Consider the following 27,239-nt stretch of genomic DNA (forward strand, 5'->3'; position numbering starts at 1 on the left):
CTTTCTAATCCAATTCACTCTGAAAACACCCTCAATTTGTAGCTAGAACGATCAGTTCCATTTGTTACATCCTACACAGCATATCTATACAAAGGGCCTTTCACTTTCCACTCCAGAAATAAAATACATTAGACATCCATAGCCTAATGCTGGACTAGTCTAGAACTTTCTATGTGTGTGGAGTAGGTAACTATATATATCTAGAAATGAAGGTCAAGAAGGCTGGGAATAGCTGTACTACATGAGGGGGCTGCAGCCTAAAAATCATCCTCCAGTTTGTCTCACTTGGCAACATTCTGACAAGGGCAACTCAAAAAGAGCCAGGTAATCATAATTTTTAAACATTTTATTTTAGCTGTAACCAAGGTTAAGAGCCATCCCTAGTTACAAAACTGTATAATCTCTAATTAAAAATGCAGCAATTTCACTTAGCCCTCCCATATTTAAATCTTTTAATTACTTTACCAGATGGATTCTAATGTTAATATAGCCTTTTGTGTAAATTACTGGAACTTTCTGAAACCTACTCAATCTTGTCCCCTCAAGATATGCAAATATTATATAGATATAGATCATGGCTCTAAGCTGTCTTTAATTTGAGGAAAGATGCTTAACAGCTAATTGAAGTGTTCTAGCTGCTGAATTTGTGGGTTAGTCCCCCACCCCCAAAAGTACACACATGTAACTATAGATTTATTATGTCATTAACCCCGAAGATACAGAAACAGGAAGGGGCTTTGTTGATTAGGGTCTAATCCTATGCACGTTTAAACAGAAAAAGGACCTACAGTTCCCAACATGGCCCAGTCCTGGCTGGGTCGTACAAGGAGTTGCAGGGTATTATTTTCTCTCTAAACATGCACCGTACAAGACCCAACCTTGTAAAGAGAGTACTATGAATGTATATAATACTGCAGCACAAAACATGCTACACCTCAGTTCTATGATTGCAATATCCCCGCTTCCTTGAGCGACAACAAGTTTTAGGGGCAACACTATAGCATGTAGGGGTATGCGTGTATGTACTTTTAATTCGAGAACATCAAAGGGTTGTAACATTTCCTTTAAATATATAGCCTATTAAAAGCAAGCAGAGTCATAAAAACAGTGAGCAGATTCCCAAGCAATCCAGGCATCTCCCACCAGCTTTATCTCAGCTTCCAGCTAATTCCCCAGAAAGACTTCTAGCTTCCCAGACAGTCTATTCAAAATTGCATGTTACTATGTTAACAGGAGGGATGCAGTGGCGCAGTGGGTTAAACTGCTGAACTGCTGGGCTGGTTGATCGAAAGGTCGGCAGTTTGAATGCGCTCACGGGGTGAGCTCCTGTGCTTCATCCCAGCTCCTGGCAACCTTGCAGTTCGAAAGCATACAAATGCAAGTAGATAAGACGGTACCACTTTGGTGGGAAGGTAGCAGTGTTCAGTGCACTTTGGTGTTTAGTCATGCTGGCCACATGACCATGGAAACTCTCTGCCAACAAACACTGGCTCTCTTGGCTAGGAAACGGAGATGAGCACCACCCCCTAGAGTCAGACATGACTGGACTTTAATGTCATGGGGAAACCTTTACCTTTATGTTAACAGGTTTCACCTTAGCATAAGAAGAACCTGTCTGATGTTCATGGGCACATATTGTAGAAATATTGTGCATGATTTGGTGAAAGTGATTCTTAAAAGAAAAAAAATGCTGGGAACTATAATGGCCTGGGAATCAAAACCAACCAATAGCTGGTGTTTCCCAGCTATTTAAAAAATCTGCAGTATGCATAATAATATTGCTATGGATTACATGGAGGAGGGGCATCCTGTATCTAACAACTAGTTTCATTTCTGTGTGGGTACACATTAGTGATAAAGAAACGTGTCAGTTTCTGTGCTCCTTAGTTTCTCAGTTTTCATCTCCATTTCTGCATTAGTTTGTAGGGGTTGGAGTTAAGCCCAGACAAAAACACACATTGCTATATACATTCTCTAATATATGCATTAGCTTAAGAAATAGTGTGCCACTTTTTAAAAAATAATGAAGAATTAAATCTGAAACATTCCTAACTATGCTTACTTTTGAAGTAAGCCCCACTAAACTGAGTAAGACATTTCCTTAGTTAAATATACTGAGGATTTAAGCCAAATTCACATCCTTGGATGATAGTCTGTAAAAACCTATGCCAGTATAAGTTCGTTAGTCTTGAAGGTGCCAAAAACTGTGTTGTTTTTCTGAGCGAATTGATTTTAAGTTTCTTCCAGGCATTTAATTCTGTATACAACATACATAATGCTTCACAGGGCTGAGATGATGGTCAACTTCCTGAGAAGTAACAGATGCTTCTATATCAATTATAGTGAGATAAGTTTTTTTAAAAAAGCAGAAGGCACCGGTATTTGTGCATGTATCTGTGTGTGTGGGCGCGTGCGTGCGTGCATAGTGATAATAATACTTAGAGGGTCATTATAAGGATTACAATGGCTGAACTAACAAGTGGATGCAAAATAAATACCTGCTGTTGTACAATATAGTTTCCTTTCTCATACATATATAGTATATATACACATAAACTAACATGTGGACATAGAAATAAATTAAAGCCTCTCATCTCCTCCTCTGATGCTGCTGTGACACATGCATGCAAATGTTTGTTTGAAAACAAACCTTTTAAAATTTAGAACTTGTTTTTCTCATATTTAAGCAGTTTTAATAATGAATGGACTAAAACTCCTTATGATTAATCAATTAAGATTTGTTTTAATCAGGTCACAGTCCTAGCAAATAGTGTGAAATGGATGCATTCTGCATGACACATGAGAAGTATATCTTCCCCTGCCTTTTCCTGCTCATTCCTCTCACTGGAAAAATCTTTTATACCAAATTTCATAGCAATAAGACCAATCATCTTGATTGCATAAAGAATATAATTTTTGTGATTCTGACGGAGAATACAACATGCCCCAGCTGTAGGACAAGTCCTGTAACGGTAATGGTACTGAAATGAAACTGAAATGAAAGCCTGTTGGCTACCCTTGTTACAATAACATTCTAATCTATAGTTTGACGGAGATGGTGCTTTGTTTGCAAAAACAGGGTTGTGAATAACCTTGTCCATTGTAGGCGTCTGTTGTAGCTGATCGTTCTGTTGGCTAAATTTTTTATGTATAATAAGGATAAAACCTTCTGACCAAGTTAGAGTTAAATATGGTGCATAGGCACTGTCATTTTAATTGGAGTACTTTAATTTCCACTTTGAGTCGTATTTTTCTTTGCATGCTTGTGTATTCTTTTCAGAAAAATGGAGCACAAGCTTGTGATAGACAAGGCTTAAAATAGAACTCATTTATATTGATGAGATAATTTGCAAAACTGAAATTAGTGCATTTTTCATCATTTTGATCTGGCACTAGCAAACAGGTGAACAGTTATGCATCGCTTTCAGAAATTCTTAGCACATTATGTATTCAAGCAAATAGAAACTGAGAATCCAGATGTTTACACCCTGGAAAATTGTGTTAGTTTTTGGTAAGATTTTATTACAATATATACATTATTGAGGCACTTCTGTCATATTCTGGGGAGTAGTTTCTTGGACTGACAGGACTGAATCTATCAAAGTACATTCAAAGGTACACTTGGGAGCCATGGAATTGAGGGCAAAATCCTATGCATGTTTAGATAAGACAAAAAAAGAAGTCTTGCAACTCTTAGCATGCCTAGGATGCCGGAAGATGTGGGAGTTTTCCCTGACTAATCATGCATAGTAGTTTCAGTAGTTTAGTTTTCCTCAAAAGTTACTTACACAGATTGCTACCGCAGAGTTGCAGGCTGAACAGGGTGTAGATGTATCACGGCTGCGGCCAGGAGGTCTGTTGGAGTTATGCACTATGACCCAAAGCAGGCTTACTAAGAAAATTAGTCTACAGTCAAATTTTTCTATGCAATTTTCTAAAGAAGATCAAACTGGTAAATAGAGTAGGAGAAAAATAGCAACCAAACCCATCTTTATAGAGAAAGAAAGATAATTCATCAGTCCTGTGTGTGAAAACAGTATCTTTCATGGATACAAAATTATGCACACATTTACATGGCTTACACAGAAATGTAGCAATATCATGGCACTCCAGTTGGACAGAATATTGTGCCAACATTTTCCCACTGAAAGTTGGTTATTTGGTTTTTAAACCCTTTCTCAGTCTGTATCTTAAAATACAGCATCACATTAACTGGCTGCGAGAAGCAGTGATTAAATTCAGTTTAAATGTAAAATAATTTGTACTGGTAAGAAAAATTTAATTATCTAAGCACCATGCAGAGCTCAAAGATAAAGATAGTATGATGTCTTCAGTTTTGCTAGTTTTATACGCAGCTGATCACAGGAAAATAGAACAGTGCAGGAGTCAAACTTCAAATGTGTGCATGGAAACATAAAAGGGCATTGTGGAGTAGGCTTTTTAGTATTTAGAGATTTAGTGAAATGGTTAAATGGGACTGTACGTAGCTTTACAATTCAAAGTCTGTTAAGATGTTTTGTTGTAGTAGTTTTCAAGCTATATTAGGAAGGTCACTTTGCAAAGGTGTCCACCCCCTGCCCTCAAGCTGCAGCTGTTTTGGGTCTCTATATCCTGTGAGGTATTTCCTGTTTTCTCATTGATGTACAGGGTAAAAAAAGGTATCAGTGGAGAAACTATTCAGTAAGCAATTGAGAGAGGATCCTATCTGACAACAGATCTAAGCAACATTTACTAAACCAGTGGCAAAAGAAATCATGCCATGTTATAATTGGCTTGCTGTTCTTCTGCAATTAAGGGCAATGCATCATTAAAGATCTGTAAAAGTCTTCTTTTGTCAACTAGATCCATGCAGTCACAGTCTGAAGGACTCTAATGTTTCAGCATTTTGAGCAGCAGTTAATTCTATGCTATGGAACTGTTAATCAAACCTAAGTTCATCCTGAATGCCACAGAATCTAATTCTGTTTTATTAGACACCTGTTTCCTTAAAATAAGTTTAGCCAATTCTCATGTGAGCTGTTTTTCCCTGTGCAGTATGTTGTTCTTTGTACCAATAATAAGCACGTTGAAATACTGTTTTCTTCTGCTTTTAGCAAGAATGAGCACCTATAATAAGTGGGATGAGTAGAAAATTCCCCTTTGTACTTTTGCATTGCAAGTCACCTCTTGAGTATGAATTCATCCTTTTTCCTGATTTGTTTTCATATGTAGAGTAGAATTTGCTTTTTACTCCTACTTAAATTGTTGTGTGTCACCACCCTCAGAATATATCCTTTTCAAATGTCATTTTCTTTTAAGAACTGCCAGAGGCTCTCTCAATTGAAGAGGAAATACAAGAAACAGAGTCCTGGGCCAAACCTCTTGTCTACCTTTGGCAGAACAGGGCACCAAATTTCACTGCTGAAAAGGAATACAATGCATCTGTTGCCAAACTGGAACCTTATTGTGCCATATGCACACTCCTCAGGCCTTACTATAAGGTAAGGAAGCTCCATATAATTTAAGAGGTATTTATGCATGTCTTCTCTAAGCTAAACTATTAAAAAACCAAACCAAACAAAGCCGCAATGAAGGCTTGTAAAAAGCTGCTCTGTAGCAAAGCAGCAGATTTTCTTTTTATCCTTTACAAGTAGATGGATTGAAAGGTATATGGTCCTTATAGCTTATCAAAATAGATATTGTGATCAAAAGGAGAAGCAAAGAGTCTTGATTCCCACCACCAAAAATGAAAATTGTGCAATTTCTGCTCTCAGTGACACACCTGGTAGACTTAGCTTTACATGATGATTGAGATTTATGAAACATATATAATTACTAGAAACATTCACGGATCTGATGCAGGACTATATAAATTCAAACTGCTCTCTTGATTTACTATCTCTGCTTCATGCAAAGCTGATTTTCCTAAATAGATTCAATTGGAATTGTTACCACTTGATGCACACAAGATATTCAGTTGCAAAATATTTGTATTGTAACACAAATGTTAAGTAAACAAAAACAAAATATGGCACTTATTGGTTGCCTAAATATTCTTCCACTTTGCTCTGAGATGCCTCAGTAAGGCCAGGTACAACTCATACTTCCAGAGTACTATGGGTAGTTACACTCAAGTCTGTGTGCAATTCCGCTGCCACATGGTCTCAATTTAAATTCACATGTTTCTGATTGGCCCTAGAGCTTGTCAGAGAGTATATTTAAACAAAATGTGTTGTGAAGTTTAAGTGGCTATCAAAAACAACATTGAGATAAAGCTATGCAGAAATGCCAATCAGGGTTGGGGTAATTTAAAAAAATTCCAAACTATGACTATTACCTTGAGTACTTTTAAATCCATTATTACAAAATAGAATATGACTCAACTCTGAATCTGCCTAGAGAAGGTCATCCACAAAAATTCAATAAGTAGTTAAGGAGGTTACAGAGAAGTAACCATGCAGCCAATAGTAACTCTGAAGGAGATAGAGAGATCCATATCTGACAAGGGTAAAACCATCCATTGGATGATTATTGCTCATGTGTTCCACAAAGCTGGCCTTTATGGAAGAGTCGCAAGAAGAAAGCTTTTGTTGAAACAAACGCATATCAAAGCCCATTTGACATTTGCCAAAAGGCACAGCAAACGTGGGGAAATGTTTGCTGATCTGATCAAACCAGAATACAACTTTCTGGCCTTGGTTCCATGTTCTTTGCATCCCACAAAGCTAGTAGTGCTTATTGCTCTGAGAACACCATCCCTGCAAAGAAGCATGGTGGTGACAGCAGCATGCTGTGGGGATGGATTTGCTCAGTTTGAACTGGGAAGCTGGTCAAGATTGAGAACCAGATAGATGGAGCCAAACACAGGACTGTTATAAAGGAAAAACTCTTTCAGGCTTCAGGGGAGCTGGGACTTTCAGCAGGAAAGTGAAACACAGAACCAAAGGAACTCTGGAGTGGTTTAAAAACAAGAATGTCTTGGAATGATGTAGCCAAAGTCATTCAATCTGATCTGTGGCAATACTTGAAAATTGCTATTCAGTCAGTGCCCATCCAACTGGACAGATCTAGGATGCCCATCCAGGTGGATGCCTGTCTTATTGAACAGATCTGGAGCAGTTTTGGCAGAATTGGCAAACACTGCAGGATCCAGATATGTAAAGATGATAAGAGACTTATCCAAGAATATCTGCAGCTGTAATTGCTGCCAAACATGCTTCTATCAAATATCAACTTGGAGATGTGTTTGAAAACTGCAACCAAGAAGTGCCAGTTCATTTTGTTGACTTAATTTTTCTACCACAATAAAGAAATTTGTACCACACAGTGTTGAGTATCTTGTGTATATCCAGTGGTTACATTATCAATTAAATCCATTTCTATCCCAGGTTGTAACCCAGAAAAATGTGGAAAGGTCTAAAGGGGTGAATACTTCTGCAAGGTACTATATTAGACATTCAACACATCACAAACACATATTTCAGAATCATAATGAGATATTCAAAGGCCTGGGAGAATGAAAAGCCTTACCCTAATATTGAAAGGACAACAATGTGGAGTGAACCTTTCTAAAGAAAGCTGAGAAGATTTTCCAGACTTGAGTTTGAGAGGGAATTTCTTGACTTCTAGTGTACAATTGACATTAAACTCTACATTTAATGGTGTTTTTGCCATTGCATTTCAATGCACCTTTGATATATCAAACACTGGTGAAATAAGAGTCCTCACAAATTCCTAAGTATTTCCAGAGGTTTCATTCTGATGAATGAAAAATATCCTTCACTATGATACACCTACAAGGGGGAGGTTCCTCCTTTTCTTTCTTTCTGTTCTCCTAGTTCTGCCCCCTTAGTTCCTCCCTACATTTGTTTCTCCCCTTGTAACACATTCCCATTTACTAGTGTGATTGTGAATTAACCTTTAGTGAAGACAGGAGAAAGCACTAGTTGTCACAACAGCCCCCCAAGACAGAGTCACAAACGTTGAATCAAGAAGACTCCACAGTGGTGCTGTCCTGCAACAACTGTGCAGTGTTTCTTTCTTTTTTAACCTGAGGGCAACATGGCCTACACATGCTACAAGTGCAAGCTAGTAGCCCTGTTGGAAGAAATGGTGAGAGAACTGGAGCAGCAAGTTATCTACACTCAAGATAATAAAAGAAGATGAAGAGTTTTTGGACGGAGTGGTGAAGCTGCAACAGCTAAGTGTAGTCCCGAAGCAAGAAGTGCATCAACAAGCAGAGGCAGAAGACGAGAACCCCAAGAGAAGGGAATACAGGAAACTCCTGGGAAGATGCAGAAGAACTAGAAGATATTCTGTACCACTGGAAGCACTCAAACTGGTTTAAGCGATTTGAGGAAGAGATGAATGTGAAACTTACTACAAAAAGTGACTATGCTATATTTGAATTCTCAGTTATAAAGAAGACAAAGGTTAACTGCAGCCAAACATATACCGTGGACTTCAAGAAAGCCAACTTTAACAAACACTGATAAAGGAGGTGCCGTGGCAACTCACTTATAAGAGAAAAGGTCTCCAAGAGGGAAACCTTGGAAAAAAAGAGAAAAAAAGAGATCCAAGCACAACAAGAAAAAGTATAGAAGACAAAAGAGGAAGCCCCAGTGGATCCATAAAAGGTTAAGTGACAACCTGAAAGAGAAAAAGAACATATATGGGAGGTTGAAGCACAGCCAGGCCACAAAAGAAGAATATAAACAAATAGCAAGGAATTGCAGGGATATAGTGCCCCTCAGCATTCTGATAAGCAAATTAACAAAAAAGAAGACTAGATAGAGAAACTGTTAGGTGGATCAACAGTTGGCAGCTAAATTGTACACAAAGACTGCTCATCAATGGTACCTTCTCAAACTGGAGGGAGGTAACTGGTGGGGTGCCACAGGGTTCAGTCCTAGGCTCATTACTCTTCAACATCTTTATTAATAATTTAGATGAGGAAGTACAAGGAAAAATAATCAAATTTTCAGAAAATACACAACTGGGTGGAATTACAAAAACCCTTGAATAAAGAATGAAGATCCAGAGTGATCTTGATAAGCTTGGACGCTGGACTGAAAGCAACAAAATGAGATTCAGTAGGGATAAGTGCCATGTCCTCCACCTAGGAAAAAGAAACCAAATGCATCAATTCAAAATGGGGAATATGTTGTTCAGCAGAACTGAAAAGGAAAAAGATCTTGGTGTTATTGCACCACAGGCTAAATATGAAATGCGGCTTCAAAATGGGCAAATGCTATTTTGGAATACATTAATAGAAGTGTTACTTCCAAATCACGAAAACTAGGCATTCCCCTATACTCCTCACTAGTCAAACCTCATCTGGAATACAGTGTCCAGTTCTGGGCCTCAAGATTTAAGAAGGATGCAGTTAAATTAGGGCCTACAGGAAGGCAACAAAAATGATACAGGGTTTGGAAACACTGCCCTGTGACGAGAGACTGAGAGAAGACTGGGTGGAGGGGGGATATGATATCCCTCTATAAGTACCTCAAAGGCTGTCACAAAGAGGAAAGTCAAGATCTCTTCTTGCTGATACCAGAATGCAGGACATGGTATAATCAAGTTCAGCTGCAACAACCCTGATTCAGGCTAGACATCAGGAAAAGCTTCCTCATTGTCAGAGCAATATGACAGTGGAACCAGCTGCCTAGAGAGGTGGTGGGCTCTCCCACACTGAGGACATTCAAAAGAAACTGGACAGCCACCTGTGTTGCATGGTGTAAATTGGTGCCCTGCACCAGCAGGGTATTGGACCCGATAACCTTCTTGGCCCTTCTAGCTCTCCTATTCTCTGAATTTATGATAGCCGCCACATTCTTTTCTTTGTAGAGCTTCCTACTCTTGCAAAATAATCCTCCTTCCAATTCCCTTCTCTCTTTTTTTCTAGTAGGAAACACTCCTTATTGAACTTCTGCCCAAATGCTGGAGAGGCAAAGAGTGCTCAGACTACTTTCTCTTCTTAGACCATGTCCAGCAGATAGGGAAGAAAACCATGATTCAAGAGGTTGCTATGCATTCTGAGAGACAGTTTCCATGCCTTTCCCCAGCAGTAGTGTGGCTAGATACAGAGAATAAGAATGCAGGATGGGAAAGCAGGATTCCTTAAGCGGCAGCAGTAGCAACTCTAAGGTGGTTCCTAGAACTGCTGCTCCTTCCTTGGAGGAAATGTGTGTTTGTGTGAGAGCAACATGTATGGCCATCTTCCCATTTTTCCAACTAAAAAAAGGTAATAAAACCTGAATGTAGTTACAGAATTTAGGAGAATTTAAGTCAGCAATAGCATATAGGCTGCTAAAACTTGACTGTGAACTTAGCAATCATCCAAACAGTCAAATGTTGAAAAATAGTGAAAGATATTTAAGAAGGAATCTGAATTGGCGTTATCATCTTTTAAAGGGAATGGGAAAATTTATCAAACTAAAGAAAAAGAGCAAATATCTTTCCATTTAAATATATTTTTCAGCCTGACAAAACTAATGAAGAAATCTATGCTTCCTCAGAAACAAAACAAAGAGAAAAGTTTGTGGCCAGCGAAAAGACAAAACCACTTATTCCAGAGATATGTTTTATTTATAGTGAAGAAAATACGGAAAACTATCCATCTAATCGCCTTGTTGAAGAAGATGGAACAAGTCTGCTGATATCCTGTGCAAAGTGTTGTGTACAGGTCCATGCAAGTAAATATAAATATTATAGTTCCAAGTAAAATGTTAGATTTCAATTTTTACTTATACTATTACAATCTGTGAGTAACCACTATAGTTCAACTGGTATTTTGAGGCGCTTTAGAACAAAGAGGAAATGTATGAATTTATTCACATATATTCAAGTGTTTAAAATTATATAGAACTCATCTATACCAAAAGGGGAATATTCAAAAATTTGTAAACTTCTATTGAATTTTCAGGTGCAATTAAGTCTATGAAACTCACAGTTTACACTTTCTGACTGATCCCTCTCCCTGCTGCCCGTCCTTGAATCAGCACCCTATATTAGCCATGAAATGGTAACCAGAAAGGGCTGCTTACATTCGTAAATGCTCTTGTGTGTTATCTGTGAACAAAATTGGGACAAGTCAACAGCCCACCCTGATTCTCTTGACAATTACTTATTTGCATTCTGCCTTTTCCCTCTCAAGACAGCTAACATAGCTCTCTTCCTCCTTTCAATCTTATCCTCACAACAGCAACATTGAGAGTTAATTTGGGCTGAGAGTCCGTGACTGGCTCAAAACCATTCAGTTCATTCCATGGCTGAGTGGGAACAAGAACCCAGGTCTCTCGAGCCCCAGCCCTGCACTCTCCCCTACACAACACTGACATAGACAGAGTGACTGCCTCTCATTCCTGGCTGACAGGTGGCCTCAAGCGCAGAAGTCTGTCAGTCAACTGGGAATGAGCAGCTGACAGGTTATCTTTGAAAGGTAGAATCCTGCCCTTTAAAGTTCTGTAAAATAAATAAATCAGTATACTGATTTAAAGATAAATTATGCAAAACAGAGATATATTCAAGAAGTTTTTTTCATTGTAGATGCCTTTTAAATGGCCAGTTAGGTCAAATGTTTTCAATATTTGGGAGGTGAGGTATTCCATCCTCCCATGTCATGGTTTACACATAGATCAGTGTTCAGAAAGTTATAATTAATCAAACTGTTCCACTATGTTTTTTCAATACAAAAAGAGATCTCGGCAACTATTACATTACTTAGTGCTAAAATACCCACGCTGCTCTTTTACGGAGCTGCTGGTTGGGTCAGGAGAATGTCTTCAGATATTAACAACATGCACACCAGCTTCTTACAATCCCTTTTGCACATCCTTAGATGAGTTCCCAATGTGGAGACGGGACAGCGTGCATTGGGAACACTGCCTGGCTGGCAGTGTTAAAGCTTCCCCTTAAGATATATATCTTAAGAACAGCAGTGGGACTTCTGTCTTATCTTCCTGAAAATAGTTACAATAGTGCTTGGAAGAAGTGTGTAGCTCAAAGACCTTGTTGTATTAGGCTGTAATCTTTCCTTCTCAAAATGGGAATTGATCCTGCTGTTCGCTCTAATAAAGCAAAGACTAGAATATTTCCTTTCAAGACCTTCCTGCTTCTTGTGCAAGTTTGTTCACCTTGTTCTTTAGGTATTCTTTATGAAAAACCCATGTTAGCTAATTCACATCTAGCTAAATAAGGCTTTCCCTTTGACCCAATTTAATGTTACCCTCTTGCATGATGTTATTTCCTTGCCACTGAGGGTTTCTCTGTGGAACAGCTAGAAGGTGCAATCTGTAGAACATATTCTCTTGCTCTGCATCTTTTACATCAGAGCTCAGCAACAAATGATTGCCTCTTCAATGGCACTTTACCAAGTAGATCAGCCCAATTTTATGTCAAATACCTGCTGTCAGATAAAATTAGATCATTAACACTTGTGGCCAAATTCCTGGTAGTAGCAGTGAGAACAAAGAAGCAACTATCTGTTGTGGAAAGTTGTTTCTGGAATCTCATTGTATCTAGTTTCCTACCATTGTGTGGTTGAGCTGTTGTTATTTATGCTGGTGTGTGTGGGAGAGACTGCTTTTATTTCTGGCCTGATTAGCACAATAAAAAGACCTGGCTCTCCCTTGCTGACAGGCAACCACACATGTGTGGGGCTATCTGTTAGCCAGAAAGGCAGTCAGGCTGTCTGGGCAAGCAGATTTGAGGTGAGTGCCAGGTAAGGGTGGGCTCTGCGACTTCCTCTAATTTTCCTCACCAAAATCAAGCAGGGCTGTTAACTTCTGTGAATGAGTTGCCCTGTTCAACTTCACTTAATATTCCTGGCTTTTGTTGTCCAACCTATTTTAACAAGTATATGTGTGCAGCTAAAACTGTGAAACTAAAACTGTGTTTTAGTTGTAATTTTAACATATGAGCAAATATTTGGTATAAGTAGACATGCAGCCTTGCATAGTGAAAGGTTTCTTAAAGCTAACATGGCTGGTCATAGGAATGAGAACTGTTGCTAGTATAGCTAGCAGTATGCCAGTGTGACAACCAGACTTACTCTTGGGAAATGTTTATTCTTCACTGTTTTTAATCACACAGTAGGCGAATCCACTGTCTCTCTTTAATGGCTAAGTTGTCTGTTTAGCTAGAAGATAATGCAGTACAGAATCTGTTTATCACCTCAGCTCTGTTATTATAGGTTGCTATGGTGTTCCTTCCAATGAAATCCATGATGGATGGCTGTGTTCTCGATGCAAAAGAGGAGCCTGGACAGCTGTAAGTTATATATATTGTTCACGGTCCACCCAAATCTCTTGAATAACTAATTCTCTGTAAAATAAATGACATAGAAGTGCCTTCTTCCAGTCTGTCTGCCAAGTCTTCTTCCCATAGTTGAGAAAAGAACACTTATTTTTGTTTTCACAATGATGTTATGGTGCAAAATTATTGTTATTACATATTGGTTTCTGATGAGGATATAATGTTCATTGAGAAAACAACCAAAGCTGAATGTATTGTAACTAAAAATACAGAACAGAATATTGTTTTTCCCTGGGGACTTTCTGTCAGCTGTTGTGCTCTAACTGGATAGGCTAAGAGCCTCCTAACTCTTCCTGGTGTAGTTCAGTCTTCTTGACAGAGCTTGCTAAATTCCTGAACACTACAGTAATTATTATAATAATTGTGTGGAAATGTAGGAAGGGCCACCAATAATTTATTATCTCCTCCTGTAATTACAGGGGTTGATTGAAATTTTAGGATTTGATGTCAGTGGAAGGGTAAATGTTAAAGTATAGAGTACAAGACTGAAACAATTGCTGAATGAAAAACACAGAAGTGTTTGATATGTAAAATAATTGTAGGGCATCTACTACATCCCCCAAAGGCAGGACCATCCATCCAGCAATCCTCCCAAAGGTCTATGCTGTGAAGACCATAGTGTACCACAAACAGTGAACAAGTGCATGGCAGAAGACCCATCAGGCACTTGCTGAGGATATAACTTCTCAGTAGCTGCATCTACATTGTACCTGTCATCTGCCATCCTTTGTGTAACACCCCCTCCCATATATTGTCATCCACATGTTTCTGTGTCATCCACATGTTTTTCAGCCCTCATTTGTGATGGTGGGGTCGCCTAAGTGGATGTGTTCTGTGTTTGTTTTTCATAAAATGAATACATCTGTAACACTACCTTGTACAGGGTAGACAGATGCAAGGCGGAAGGGAAGCGCTATTGTGTGTGTAATTAAACATTTTCTGCTTGTGATTCCTGCCTGTTTTATTGCTTCATATTTTGAGTAAACGTAGAAGGAATTTGGTCAAGTAGGTTGGTATTGCTGGCCGATACAGTGCTTAACTGTGTGGAAGTCCTGTCTAAATTCCATTTCCAGGTAATAACAGAAGAGTAATGTTTCAGTGACTGTAAAGAATTCTAGTGTGGGAGCCACAATGACTCAAATGCTAACACAGGCAAGTGGGTTAAGCTTCAAGTTACAGAGGAAGGCATTCTACTTCCCCTGCCACCTAGTCATCATCTGTTTCCTAACATTTGTTCAAAATCTAGTCCAAAATTATGAGCGCTGTATCTCAGTCATCTATAAGGCACGCCAAAAGAGAAATCTACTCTTAGAATATCATACCATCTATCTCAGATAGTAGAAAGAAGCAATCATTTTTAAGAGAGCTTGAAGATAAGATGGAACCTTTTTTACCCATTGTGTTTATACACATACCTTTATTCCATTAGCAATCCAAGAACCCAAACCTGCCCATTGGGTGGGAAACAAGCTGGAGTTCTCAACTCAGGTGTCATGCTAAGCCAGGGATGGAGAGCTCCTGGCTTATTTAATTATTCCCACTGGCAGAAAGAGCCAACAAGTATGATCTAGCTACATATATTAGCACAGAATGATAATGGCTTGCTTGTGGTTTCAGTGACGTGTGGAGTGGGCCATTGCCTCCTTCAGCTCTTTGAGAAAATAAACTATTCTCTGTCTCCAGACTGAGTTGATCCCATATAACCAAAGGAATAGGCAATAACAAAATGTAACTCTGTGTGTATTTCCTGTAGATGTGTGTTGAGTGTAAGGACCGTTTTCTGAACTTCGTGGCTATAGTGAGGTATTAGAAAGGAGAATTATAGCAAAATGTGGTGTTGAGCACATAATTTAGCATTCATTTCATAAAAACAACATTCCAGCCCTCAGAGTCATGACATCTCAGAAACTAAAGGGTTTGCTGTTATTTTCTGTTTCACCCCTCCCTGTTGTTGTTGTTAGTCGTGAAGTCGTGTCTGACCCATCGCGACCCCATGGACAACATTCCTCCAGGCCTTCCTGTCTTCCACCATCCCCCAGAGTCCACTTAAGCTCACAGCAACTGCCTCAGTGACTCCATCTAGCCACCTCATCCTCTGCCGTCCCCTTCTTCTTTTGCCATCTATTGTTCCCAGCATTAAGCTCTTCTCCAGGGAGTCCTTCCTTCTCATTAGGTAGCCAAAGTATTTGAGTTTCATCTTTAGTATCTGGCCTTCTAAAGAGCAGTCAGGGTTGATCTCCTCTAGGACTGACTGGTTTGATCGCCTTGCGGTCCAAGGGACTCGCAGGAGTCTCCTCCAGCACCACAATTCAAAGGTCTCAATCCTTCAGTGCTCAGCCTTCCTTATGGTCCAACTTTCACAGCCATACATTGCAACTGGGAAAACCATAGCCTTGACTGTACGCACTTTTGTTGGCAGGGTGATGTCTCTGCTTTTTAGTATGCTGTCTAGATTTGCCATAGCTTTCCTCCCCAGCAGCAAGCATCTTTTAATTTCTTGGCTGCAGTCCCCATCTGCGGTGATCTTGGAGCCCAGGAAAATAAGATCTGTCACTACCTCCATTTCTTCCCCATCTATTTGCCTGGAAGTGAGAGGACTGGATGCCCTGATCTTAGTTTTCTTAATGTTGAGTTTCAAGCCAACTTTTGCACTCTCCTTCACCCGCATCAAGAGGCTCTTTAGTTCCTCTTCACTTTCTGCCATGAGAGTGGTATCATCTGCATATCTGAGGTTGTTGATGTTTCTCCCAGCAATCTTAATTCCAATTGGTGATTCATCTAGCCCCACCTTTCTCATGATGTGCTCTGCATATAAGTTGAATAGGCAGGGCGACAGTATACAGCCTTGCCAAACTCCTTTCTCAATTTTGAACCAATCAGTGGTTCCGTGTCCAGTTCTCACTGTTGCTTCTTGACCTGTGTATAGGTTTCTCAAGAGACAAATAAGATGGTCTGGTACTCCCATCCCTTTAAGAACTTGCCACAATTTGTTGTGATCCACACAATCAAAGGCTTTAGCATAGTCAATGAAGCAGAAGTAGATGTTTTTCTGGAACTCCCTAGCTTTTTCATGATCCAGTGTATGTTGGCAATTTGATCTCTAGTTCCTCTCCCTCTTCGAAATCCTGCCTGTACTTCTGGTAGTTCTTGGTCCACATACTGCTGGAGCCTAGCTTGTAGGATTTTGAGCATAACTTTGCTAGCATGTGAAATGAGTGCAATGGTGCGGTAGTTTGAACATTCTTTGGCATTGCCCTTCTTTGGGATCGGAATGTAAACTGACCTTTTCCAATCCTGTGGCCACTGCTGAGTTTTCCAAATTTGCTGGCAAATTAATGTGTCCATATTTTCCCTTAATGTATCTCTACAAATGTTGGAATTCCCTTCAAAACATTTTGAGGGCTATATTACCTTCTGCATGAACTGAGAACAGAAAACATTGTCAAATGTTGGGGAAGAACTTTTCAGGATGCATAAAAAGTGACTTCCCCTCGCCACCCCCTCATTTAGTGGTGCTAGAAAACACACACACATGCATATATATTCTCACAGCAAGGTAATTTCTTAATATTTTATGGGAAGTAAAGAAAGGGGATAGAGTAAACAAGTTGGAGGAGGAGATAATATAAACAGTTTTTTTTAAAGATTCTTTTTTGCCTTTGGTAAAGAAGAAAACATGAGGTGGCAGGTAAGGTGTGCATATTAACCAAGGCAGGGAAATAAAAAGGCAAATGCCAATTTAGAGCAGATTATTACAAAAATAGTGATTCACATATATAGGTAGTTCAATGTTTGCTCTGTGAATTGCTATTAAAATGTGCCCAGAGTCAATTTCTGTATCTGTAATATGTTTTCATTTTAGCAGGGTAGGCATTCTTTCCAAGCAAAATTGAATTTTTCCTCTCTTGCTGGCCACCAGAGAAAATTGTGAAAGGTTCCTTATCAGGCAATCAGAAGTTCCAGGACTTATGAAACTGCTTTTGTTACAGCTCCTGCAGAGTAGCGGGTGGGTGTAGAGGGGAGGGGGAATGGCAAAAGTCAATCCCAGGAACTGACAGGGTGTCTTTTAAGTCAGAATGTAATTATCAGTTCAGTTCAGTGAACAGAGTTAGACAGGACTGCTGCTCTAACAACAAGTTTGTCAGTTTTCTTTCAGCCGAGGGGCAGGTGTGGTACCTCTAAGCATTAGTACAGAGAATTATTACATTTCTTTCTGTGGGGAACCTGATCATGTTCAAAATGGTGAGGGATGTCAAGTTACCCAGATCTTTCTGATCTAACAAGGTCTCTGCTTTCCAAAACCAAGTTATAAAGCTAAGCTGCTAATATAGCCTAAATCTGGATTAGGTTCACTAATTTTAATGAAGGCGTCTCAGAGCCAAGGATGAACACTGCTACTATCTAGTTGGTTAAGCTGGCAGTTCTGGAATGCTGCCTTTGAGAACACAAAGCATATTTGTTGTGAGCAGGTCTCCCCCTCCTTTTCCATTCTAGCAGACTCAGAGGAAACTTTAGAAGCACAGTCTTTTTACTTGAAACTCAACAGGTTACAGAACAATATAAATCAGTGCAGTGTTCTCTTTGAAATGTGAGAGAAGCAGCTGCCCATGTAAACAGCTGAATCCAACTGAAACTTTCTTTCTTCCCCCTCTTTTCAAAAAGATTCTGATGCTGCCTTCAGAGTAGAATCCTGCTGCTTGAGGGCTGGATGGTGGGAATGTGGGCATTACTTAATTGGTCTGCTCCTTTCGCTGATTGTCTCCTGGCCAGGTCAAAGGATTCCCTTTCAATCTGCTCTCCCCACCCCTGGTCTGAAAGTCTCCTTCCTTTTTCAAGGCAAGATGACTCTCACAATCTGCTTGAAAGAATCTTCACAGTCACCTGCCCAACTCTGCCCCCCTTCCTCCAAGTCCATATTTTACATATCTATCTGGGCAGATGGTAATGTGCTAGAGTTGGGCCCCCTCCACATATTTGTCCTCTTTTCCTAATGCTCGATTGTCCAAAACTTACTTGTGAAAAATCGTGTTCCTCTGCTATTCCTGACACACATTCTTCCTAGAATGACAAAATGTTTGAGGATGTTCAAGATGTTGCTTCTTTGGGGTGTAGAGATCACTGAAAACATATGGTGGTTCATAATTTTTGATTCGTTTACAAATAGACAATCCAAGCATTGATGAAGGCAAGCAACATAATACTGCTGTTAGGCAGCAGATCTGCTTCTCAGAGAAGTGCCTACACCGTGAACAGGTTGTGAATTGGAGTTGGGTGCTTCTCTCTATCGCCTTTCCCCACTGCTCAGCTGTGTGGCAATGTGGCTAAGTGGTGGGATGGGCCATCTTACTATGGGTCTGAAAGCCCGGCAGCTTACGTGCCCTCCCACAAGCAGTCCCACTTTCCCAGTGCAATGCAGGGAAGGAGATGATAGCTGCTAAAAGGGCTTATCTCCTGTCAGTGCTACTTCCCTTGGTGCTTCCATGAGGTTCCATGAGATAACAGCAAGGACAGGAGGAGGGACCAATCAGGTGTCACGTGCAGAGGAATTTTACCCGGAGCACATGAGTAAACTTCCCAGTGGGGGCTCGTGCGTCATGTGAATGCCTCCTAAACTCCCAAAGATTAGCACCCATCAGCCACCTATGCTCAGCTTTTAGCTTAACCAGTAAATCGCTTAACAGAGAAGGGTCACCTATTCACTATAATGCTACATTAGTTCAACTAGCACATGCTGTCATGGCAAAGGCTTTCATGGGCATTGGGCAAATAAATGATCAAAACAGAACTTTAATAGTTGAACTGTTATGTTTAGTATTACTGTGTCAAGCTAAAACAAAGCTCTTTATGGTCTTCTTAGTGAGGCTTGCAGATTACAAAAAATGACACTTTAGTTCATTAATATATTCAGTTTTGCCAACTGGAAGATAGCTCAGTAACTCAGTGTATATTATGAATATGCCTGCAAAGCAGGGAGCTTGTGAGGAAGAAACAGTCAGTCAACAATGTAATGAAGCGTTCCTTTGGATTTAAGAAAAAGGCAAAGTGAGGCAACTGACCTCAAGATCATGAGTGCAAAGCATACTAGAAAGAAAGAAAGAAGGAGAAAATGGCAAGGGGTTGGAGGTTCTTGGGACAGTTCACACGCACCCTGTGATTGCTCCCACATTCCTAGAATGCCATGTTAATTCTATGTGCCGCCTCAGAGAACTAATTGGTGGCCGAGAATTCATAACTCGGCCCAGAACAAGGGATCAGGGCACCAGGCAGGCATGTAGTGAAAACACCAACCAGCTCTGCTGCAGCCATTGCCAGCCGCACTTGAAGACCCTGGTGACTCTCTCTTGAGAAAGGGAGAGAATGATTTTCTCTCTCCACCCTCAAAAAGAAATTGCTTCTAATTTGAAAGTGCTAACACCATAAACCTCATGAGATTTAAATGCTATCCTTCGAATTAAGAATTACATGTGTAGACTTCGTTGTATTTGAAGTTTTCCCTTCTTTAGGAAACTGGAGATATCCAGAATCTTAGGAAGATCTGAACTGGGCTCCCTAGTTTCTGTCTGCAAGAAATGTTTACCTTTCTGTTGAACAAGAAGAAATGATTTCATCAAATCATGTAACCAGCACAGTACATGCTAAGTAGCTTTCAATTTTCATGGCACTGATGCGAATTGAAAAAAAGCAAGAACAAAATCTTGAGAGCTCTTAGAACAAGTATGTTGCGCAGCACATTCCAAAAAGGCATGTGTATAACTAACATTTTCAGTAACGTCTCAAATGAAATGCATCACTGCTTTCCAGCCCACTCCTCTTTTGTGCTGCTCATGCTCATTTTAGGAATAGCAGCTGCAGAGAAGAAGAATCCCTAAGAACATATGATTGAATACTCTAACTTCCAATAGCCATCACCCCAGGCATTCCCTTTAGCAAAGCTCACAGCATCTCATTTCAACTCGTGCTTCATTGAGCATGTGTCACACCCAGTCATAAGGTTATGTACACTTTTAGTTTATTCTGTACTGTTTGCTGTGTGACTAATAATAATTGTTCAGACAGAAGGAGTGACATTGAATCTAATTTTGTTTTGGTGCTGCCTTAAAAAAAGGGAGTGCAGCACACATCATCTCATGAAATAAAAAAGACTAAAAGGTTTTCACAATTCATCTGTCTTGCTCTTGAGAGTGAAATTATATTCACACATAGCTTCTTGATTGAGAACAAATGCCTCATTAATCTTAAACATTTTGAGCAGAAACTGCTAGTAAAGTCAGGGAGAGTAATGACTGACAATCTAGGGAACAGCATATACCATACAGCATGTAGGACTGAATGTATCCTTTTGGCATCTGCTTGCACCTAGATGCCTTAGTTTTGTTATACACTGAAAAGCCTAGAGGAGAATCAGACTTACAAGAAGCAACTTATGGCAAAGAATAAAAGCCAATTCAATGGATAAAGTAAGGATCCGCTATAATTCTCAGCTACTTTAAAAAATTCCTTTACTCTCTGTTTATAAGTTTGAGCAATAAATGTGAAATGGAGATGGAGAATATAAACAAAAACATTTTAGCTCTTTAACACATCATTAAACGATAGTGAGTTAGTGACTTTTTATGCTGTTAGAATGTAAAAGGGAATAAGTTTGATCTTCTCATGGTATAATATTTAGAGTTTGTTCTGACCTGATATTTTACAGCTCTAAAATACTGAATAATATGAAACGTAACCTCTCTCTTTCAAATATTCTTTATGGATCCTTTACATATTTCTGTCTCATTCATACTTCATGTAGCAGTGCTGCTTTTCAGTCAGTGCACAGATGTTTTGCCATATAAACATATGACATATCAAAGAGAACTGCATATTATCCAGCCCTTCGGAATATACGGCGGATACATTTCTGAGAGCTACAGGTTTGACTCACTGGTGCATATCTTTTGTGCATTTTCCAACTTTCTCTGTTTATGTGAAGTCTTTAATGATAGGATTTTCTAGAAGGTAGCTTGTATCTTTATGAAATATTAGGTACTGAAGCTTTTGTTTTCAGGTTTTTCTAGTAGTCAGTTTATCTTGGGCTGACATATGTGTTCAGTTTCAACTTCCTGGGTGACTGAGTACTTGGGGTAGTGGTGAACAGCTTGATGAAAATGTCAGCCCAGTGTTCAGCTGCTGTGAAGAAGGCAAAGTCTATACTAGGCATAATTAGGAACAGAATTGAAAATACAGCTGTCAAAATCTTACCTTCCTTATACAAATCTTTGTACTTGGAATATCATGTTCTGTTCTGGCCGCCTTACCTGAAAAAGGCTATTATTGAGTTGGAAAAAGTACAGAGAAGGGCAACAAAATGATCAGGGGCTGGAACTGCTTTTCTGTGAAGAGCAACTACAACAACTGGGACTGTTCAGCTTAGAAAAAGGGTGACTAAAGGGAGACATGATAGAGGTGTTTAAAGTAATGCATGGCGTGGAGAAAGTAGAGAGAAACATTTTTCTTCCTCTTTCATGACACTTGAACTCTGAGTCATCCCATGAAGTTGATTGGTGGGGGGTTTAGGGAAGAAAAAAAGAACTTCTTCACACAGTGTGTAGTTAAACTATGGAATTCAGTGCTACAGGAAGTGGTGATAGCTGCCAATTTGGGTGGCTCTAAAGAGAATTGGACAGATTAATGAGGAAGGATGCTATTGGTGGCTGCTAGCCTGGGCTATCTGCTGCTTCCTTTACCAGAGGTGGCCTGCCTGCATACACCAGTTACTGAGGGCCTCGGACAGGAGGAGGTCTTGCATCCATCTTGCTTGAGGGAACCTGTGGGCACTGGTTTGCCACCGTGTGTACGAAGTGCTGGACTAGATGGAAACTTGGTCTGATACAGCATGGCTTTACTTAATGTTCTTACCGTTGTCCAGTTTAATCCTACTTCACACATTTTAATTGAAATGATTTTAAAACTGACATTTGCCCCTGAGCTTTATATTTAATAATTGCAACTTCCTATTAAATTTCCTCTTCAAAATGCTGAAGATGAGACTGGCTTTGGGCTATATAGCAAATTGTTTGAAGCAAGAACTTTGTCCATTTTGAACAACAAATTAAGACAGCTTTATATAGTCATTAGAAAACAGTAACAACCTGATGTCTTTTGAAATTGCCATTAAAACATGATGCTTTTAGCAGAATAAATCAGCTGGGCAATCTTATACTTTTGCCCTTTGCTCTATGATACTTAAGGTTACAACAGCTCTTGCACTAGAGACTTGCATGATAGCTGAACCATGAAGTTACATCCCATGCTATAGTTACACATGCAAAATCCTTGCCTGCAGGAAACAGCATTCTTTTTTGAAACAAAATTGGTGGGTCTTTGTAGTTATTGTATTTTTAATCTGCCCAATAACATTTTCTGGCTGGATTATGAATATTGAAAAGACTAAACAGCTATATACTACAGTTAAAAGAATAAAGTACAGTACATATGTTTGAAACAGTAAAATACAAAACAAAATAGAACAGAACAGATCAAAAACTTAGGAATCAATGAAACATCAATGAAAATCTAGGGCTCAGTCTCTAAAATGCCTTGAAGAAAATAAAGGTTCTTGTCTGGGACTGAAAATATAATAATGCATGCACCAGGTGAACCTCTTTAGGGAGGATACTTGGTAAGTGTGGTCCCACAACTGAGGAAATCCTCTCTCTTATTCTCACACACCTAGCTCCCTTTGGTGGAACACCCAGAGAAGGGTCTCTGAAGATGACTTTAAGATCTGATCAGCTCATGCACACCATTCTTGTTTCAGGTGTGTGTGGGATAGGATATTGGGCCCTATAGGCTAAGTTTTTCATCTTGTTTGTATGCACACGTGTGTGTATATTATGGAACACTGGAGTTACAAAGATGGGTTCTCTTCAGTATAATTTCTGAATTTTTCTTCCTATTCAGCTGCCAGAAAAATAATTGACTAAAAAAAGATAAATCAATTTACTGTGAGAATCATGCTTGCTTGTTTTTTTCTTCTTCTAATAGACTCTCTCTCCACATTTACACTCCATAAACTTCATAGCTTTTAATGAGGCTATTTAAATTGAAGATTATGTTCAGATATAATCACTATAGCAAGTGCTTGATGAAGAAATAACCTTCTGACCTGATCTGATAAGAGATGCTTGTAGGGAAAATGGAGTCTGTTTTGTAGCACTTGGCTGGGGCACACCTTTTAGGAGCACTTATCTGACAGTAGTAGCAATTATGAAGGTCACAGCTCTTTCTCAGGGGTGGCAGAGGTAGGTTACTCTTATACACAATTAACGGAATATGTAATCTGCCACTTCTGGTATTGCAAGCATACTAAATACATCTACCCTACATTATTTCACCAGATATGTATATATGCATTCACTGAAAGCAATTGGCTGTCAAAAGCCCATGATGTTTACTTTCATAAGAGCAGTTTCTTCCTTGATAACAAAAACAGAGGTTATTAATGGTGTGATACAAATATAATGCTACATGTTGTTTATCATATTTAACTTTTCCTTAGTTGACCTTGTTTACAACCATACAGATTTAACAATATTAAAACAAGTTGCATTTTCTTGCTTTTTTTTAACTTCTGCATTTTGTATTACGTCGCATCACAAAGTATTTTTTTTCACTGCGCCTGTTTTGTGATTATGTGAGATTTTGTGGGGAGAGGAACTATCCTAAACTTTTTTAAGGAAGTTATCACAAATACTTGTTCAGGTGTTGTGTGTGCTTGGTTTTTGATCCTTGATACAAATTATGTTTCACAGCTGCTTTTCCATTATAACGTAATTAGTTATAATGGAAAATTAGAAAGAACACAAATAATACCATTAACTGTGAAAAAGATTTACAGTAGTCTTTTAGTATTATCAAGTTACAGATACCTCCATTTACTCAGAGAATTCTTTTTTCTGAATTGCTACATGCCTTATTTAAATTATTATGTTTCAGCAAAGGAAAGCGTAATAATTTGGGTTATTAAAACCAATAATTTGGTTGGGTTTGCCTTGTTGCATCAATAACACAATGGTTGCTCAACGGTCTGATTTGGTTCTTATCTGAAGGTGCCGCTGCTCCTGGAGTGAGAGGAAGTGAGCAAGAGCAAAGTTAAGGGGTAGTAATATTTAAGATGTATGACCCAATTATCAAGGAGCACACAGTCAGATCTTTGTTTTGTTTTGATTATCTACCTGTCAACCATAGTGCTGTGAAGGAAACTTGGTAGCTTGATTGTCAGTAGCAAAGGAATATGAAAGGCACTCAAGCACAACTGAGCTGCATTAATTTTTAAATGTGCAAGTATTCACAGGTCATTTTGTCTCCAGTGATTATTATTTATTTATTTACATTTTAAAGAGACAGCTGTGGTTGCCAGTGCAATATCCACCTGCGAATTAAAAATCATGCAGTCAAATGCAGGGAAGGGCAACTCAAAGTACATAGGCCCTTCTCTGAGTTTTAGCAAGAAAACAAAAAGCCCAAAGGCCATTATAATACTCTCAGAAAATACAGGTCATGTACAGATTGAGCTTATAAATATCATTACTCCGGTGATGCTTATTCCTCAGGAGAGATAATCATGAACAGAGTCTGGAAGCTAATAATCTTTTCAGTACATGGTGTTTTACAGTGCTTTGAAAGCACTGTCCCTGCCCTAATAATCTAAACTTAGGCCATATGGTGAAAGATGAAAAAGAGACAGTAGTGGGAGTGGAAGAGGGAAGAGACAGAAGGAATATGGGTGTGATCAAATGTAGTCCTGATAAGGTCTAAGGAGTGAAGCCACAGTATCTATAGAAGAGATAGATTTTGAGCTATGGAGTGAAGAACAGAGAGATGACACCATATAAGCTATGTTCTAGGCTTAAAGGGCAGGGCTTTTAAAAAAGGTGGAGACCGTTAAAGAAAGATGGAGACCATTAGGTAGCTCAGGGCAGCAGAGAAGAGAAGAGCAAAAGTCATAGGTGTGTTATATTATCAACATTATTATTACATATCTATACTGCCCAATAGCTGAAGTTCTCTTGGCAGTCTGCCACAGTACTGTTATATTTTCTGATAGCAGAAACTTAAGGGAGCAAGGCCATGGAGAACACTGAAGGGAATGAATATGTGTGGCAGGTGGATGGGAAGTCAGAGTTAAGGAGCAACAGAGAGAAAAGAATGGGGATAAAGCAAGTTATGCCTGCTCAACAGAATAAATTATTGTATTGTCAGTGCATGCGCAGTCATTGAGGAGAGGACAGTTTCAAAAGAAAGATGACCAGTACAAACATCAAACAAGTCCAGTTTTAGACAGAAGTCACCCAAAATACCAAAGAAGAAGCAGTTAGAGATACGGAATTGTTTGGGAGTGATCAGCACGGATCAGAACACAGAGCAGTAGATTGTATTCAGTGGTATCTGTGCCAATGGAACAACATGAGTCAGTGAAACAGAGTCTACCTGCAACATCTGCTCTGGAGGATTGGGGAGGTCCTCTAAAACATTTTGGACATGAGGGCTGCAGGAGAAGGAGGGTAAAGGAAAGTTCCATTTCGCACAAGCAAGCTTTTGCAGGGCACTTTGGATGTTACCATTTTCCTTTATATCACAAGCATATTTGGCAGCAATGAAACTGGAGAGATTAAATAGCAATAACCAATAGCAGAACTCTGAAGAATCCCAGTGGAGAGCAGAAAAGCAGAGGAGGGTTCCATAGAGGCAATTTTGAATGAGGGATTTGACAGACAGGGATAGAACCAGTTGAAAAGGAAGTCCTAAAGGCCTAATGCACAGGTGCAGCACAGGGGAGAAGCTGGTCAGCCTTGTGAAAGGGAGCAGGGGTTGTCACAGCATATTGTGAAGACCTTAAGATTTGGTAGTGAGGAGGTAATTGATTAATTGTAGTGAGGTCAGTTTCAGTGAAGTGTACAAAGCAGAATACATATTATCAGAGCATATATTACCACAGAGCAGCAGTGCCTGCAATTGTGGAAACAGCTGGTTGAGTAGTAATACTTCAGCCACTTGGTTGCTTTTGCTTGGTGAGATTTCAAGCAACTAGACCAGTTATGAGAATTGGTATTATATTGCATCTAGTAGACAGTGATGTAAGAAGCTAGCTTCTTCACTGATTCCTTGCTCAGTAGCTTCTCCATTAGTGTGTGCAACATAATGCTGATGTTGCAGTGATAAAAATAATACTTCTCAGCAGATCTTCAATATGGTTATACCAGAGCATACACCTGTATATGGATTATAGTACCTCATTATGATAACAATAGAGATAGAAGAGAAAGATGTAGAAAAGCAACAAATATTAAGGAAGGATTAAAAATGACTATGTTCCTGGATAGGTAGGAAAACTTTAACACATACATCTTGCAGAAAAGGAGATGAAGTGAGGAGTATGAACCTGCAAAAATTTGAGAGCCTCTGCCATAGAGAAAAGTAGGATTACTTAAAGCAAGAAAGGCAGCATAACAGGATTGGTGTTCTAAAGCTTGCTACATGAGAAGTGTACTCTAAAATAATTATGTTTACCATATGAATAAAACATGGAGTGACAATATTGATTCCAGTAACTAGTTCATTAACTTCTTAAACCTCTCCCAAAATTTTAAAGATGTTGTACCAAGTCCCAAGGAAGTCCTGCTTCCTTTGCTGAGATGTACCATACTTATATCACAGTCCTATCCATGCTGTTGGAAGTAAATCTCATTGAATTTGCATTTTTTTATCTATTTCATTGGCTGAGAATTGTTCAAGATATAGAAAGGAGGTACTTGATGAACAGAACTTTGTGATCTGATCAATAAAACTCAATTCCCAATTAAAGATACTTTGTTAGAAAGGAGGATGTCTTTAAGTAGATCTGTTTGCTCTTTGTACTAGGTTATTAGTACTTGTATTGCACATGAGCTTTCCATGTGAGCAGG

General features: G+C 39.2%; 1 protein-coding gene across 5 annotated transcripts in view; it reads left to right on the forward strand.

The window, feature by feature from the left end:
• Positions 1-27,239, forward strand: part of KDM4C (lysine demethylase 4C) — a 243,923-nt gene that overhangs the window by 151,225 nt on the left and 65,459 nt on the right. For all 5 annotated transcript variants that reach the window (XM_044446103.1, XM_044446104.1, XM_044446105.1 and 2 more), the window contains exons 14-16: positions 5,299-5,480; positions 10,460-10,673; positions 13,172-13,248. In XM_044446103.1, the coding sequence (XP_044302038.1) occupies positions 5,299-5,480; positions 10,460-10,673; positions 13,172-13,248 (473 nt within the window). The remainder of the gene's footprint in view (positions 1-5,298; positions 5,481-10,459; positions 10,674-13,171; positions 13,249-27,239) is intronic.

The sequence above is a fragment of the Varanus komodoensis genome, unplaced genomic scaffold (assembly GCF_004798865.1).
Source record: "Varanus komodoensis strain SLA01 unplaced genomic scaffold, ASM479886v1 scaffold5, whole genome shotgun sequence".
Taxonomy (NCBI): domain Eukaryota; kingdom Metazoa; phylum Chordata; class Lepidosauria; order Squamata; family Varanidae; genus Varanus; species Varanus komodoensis.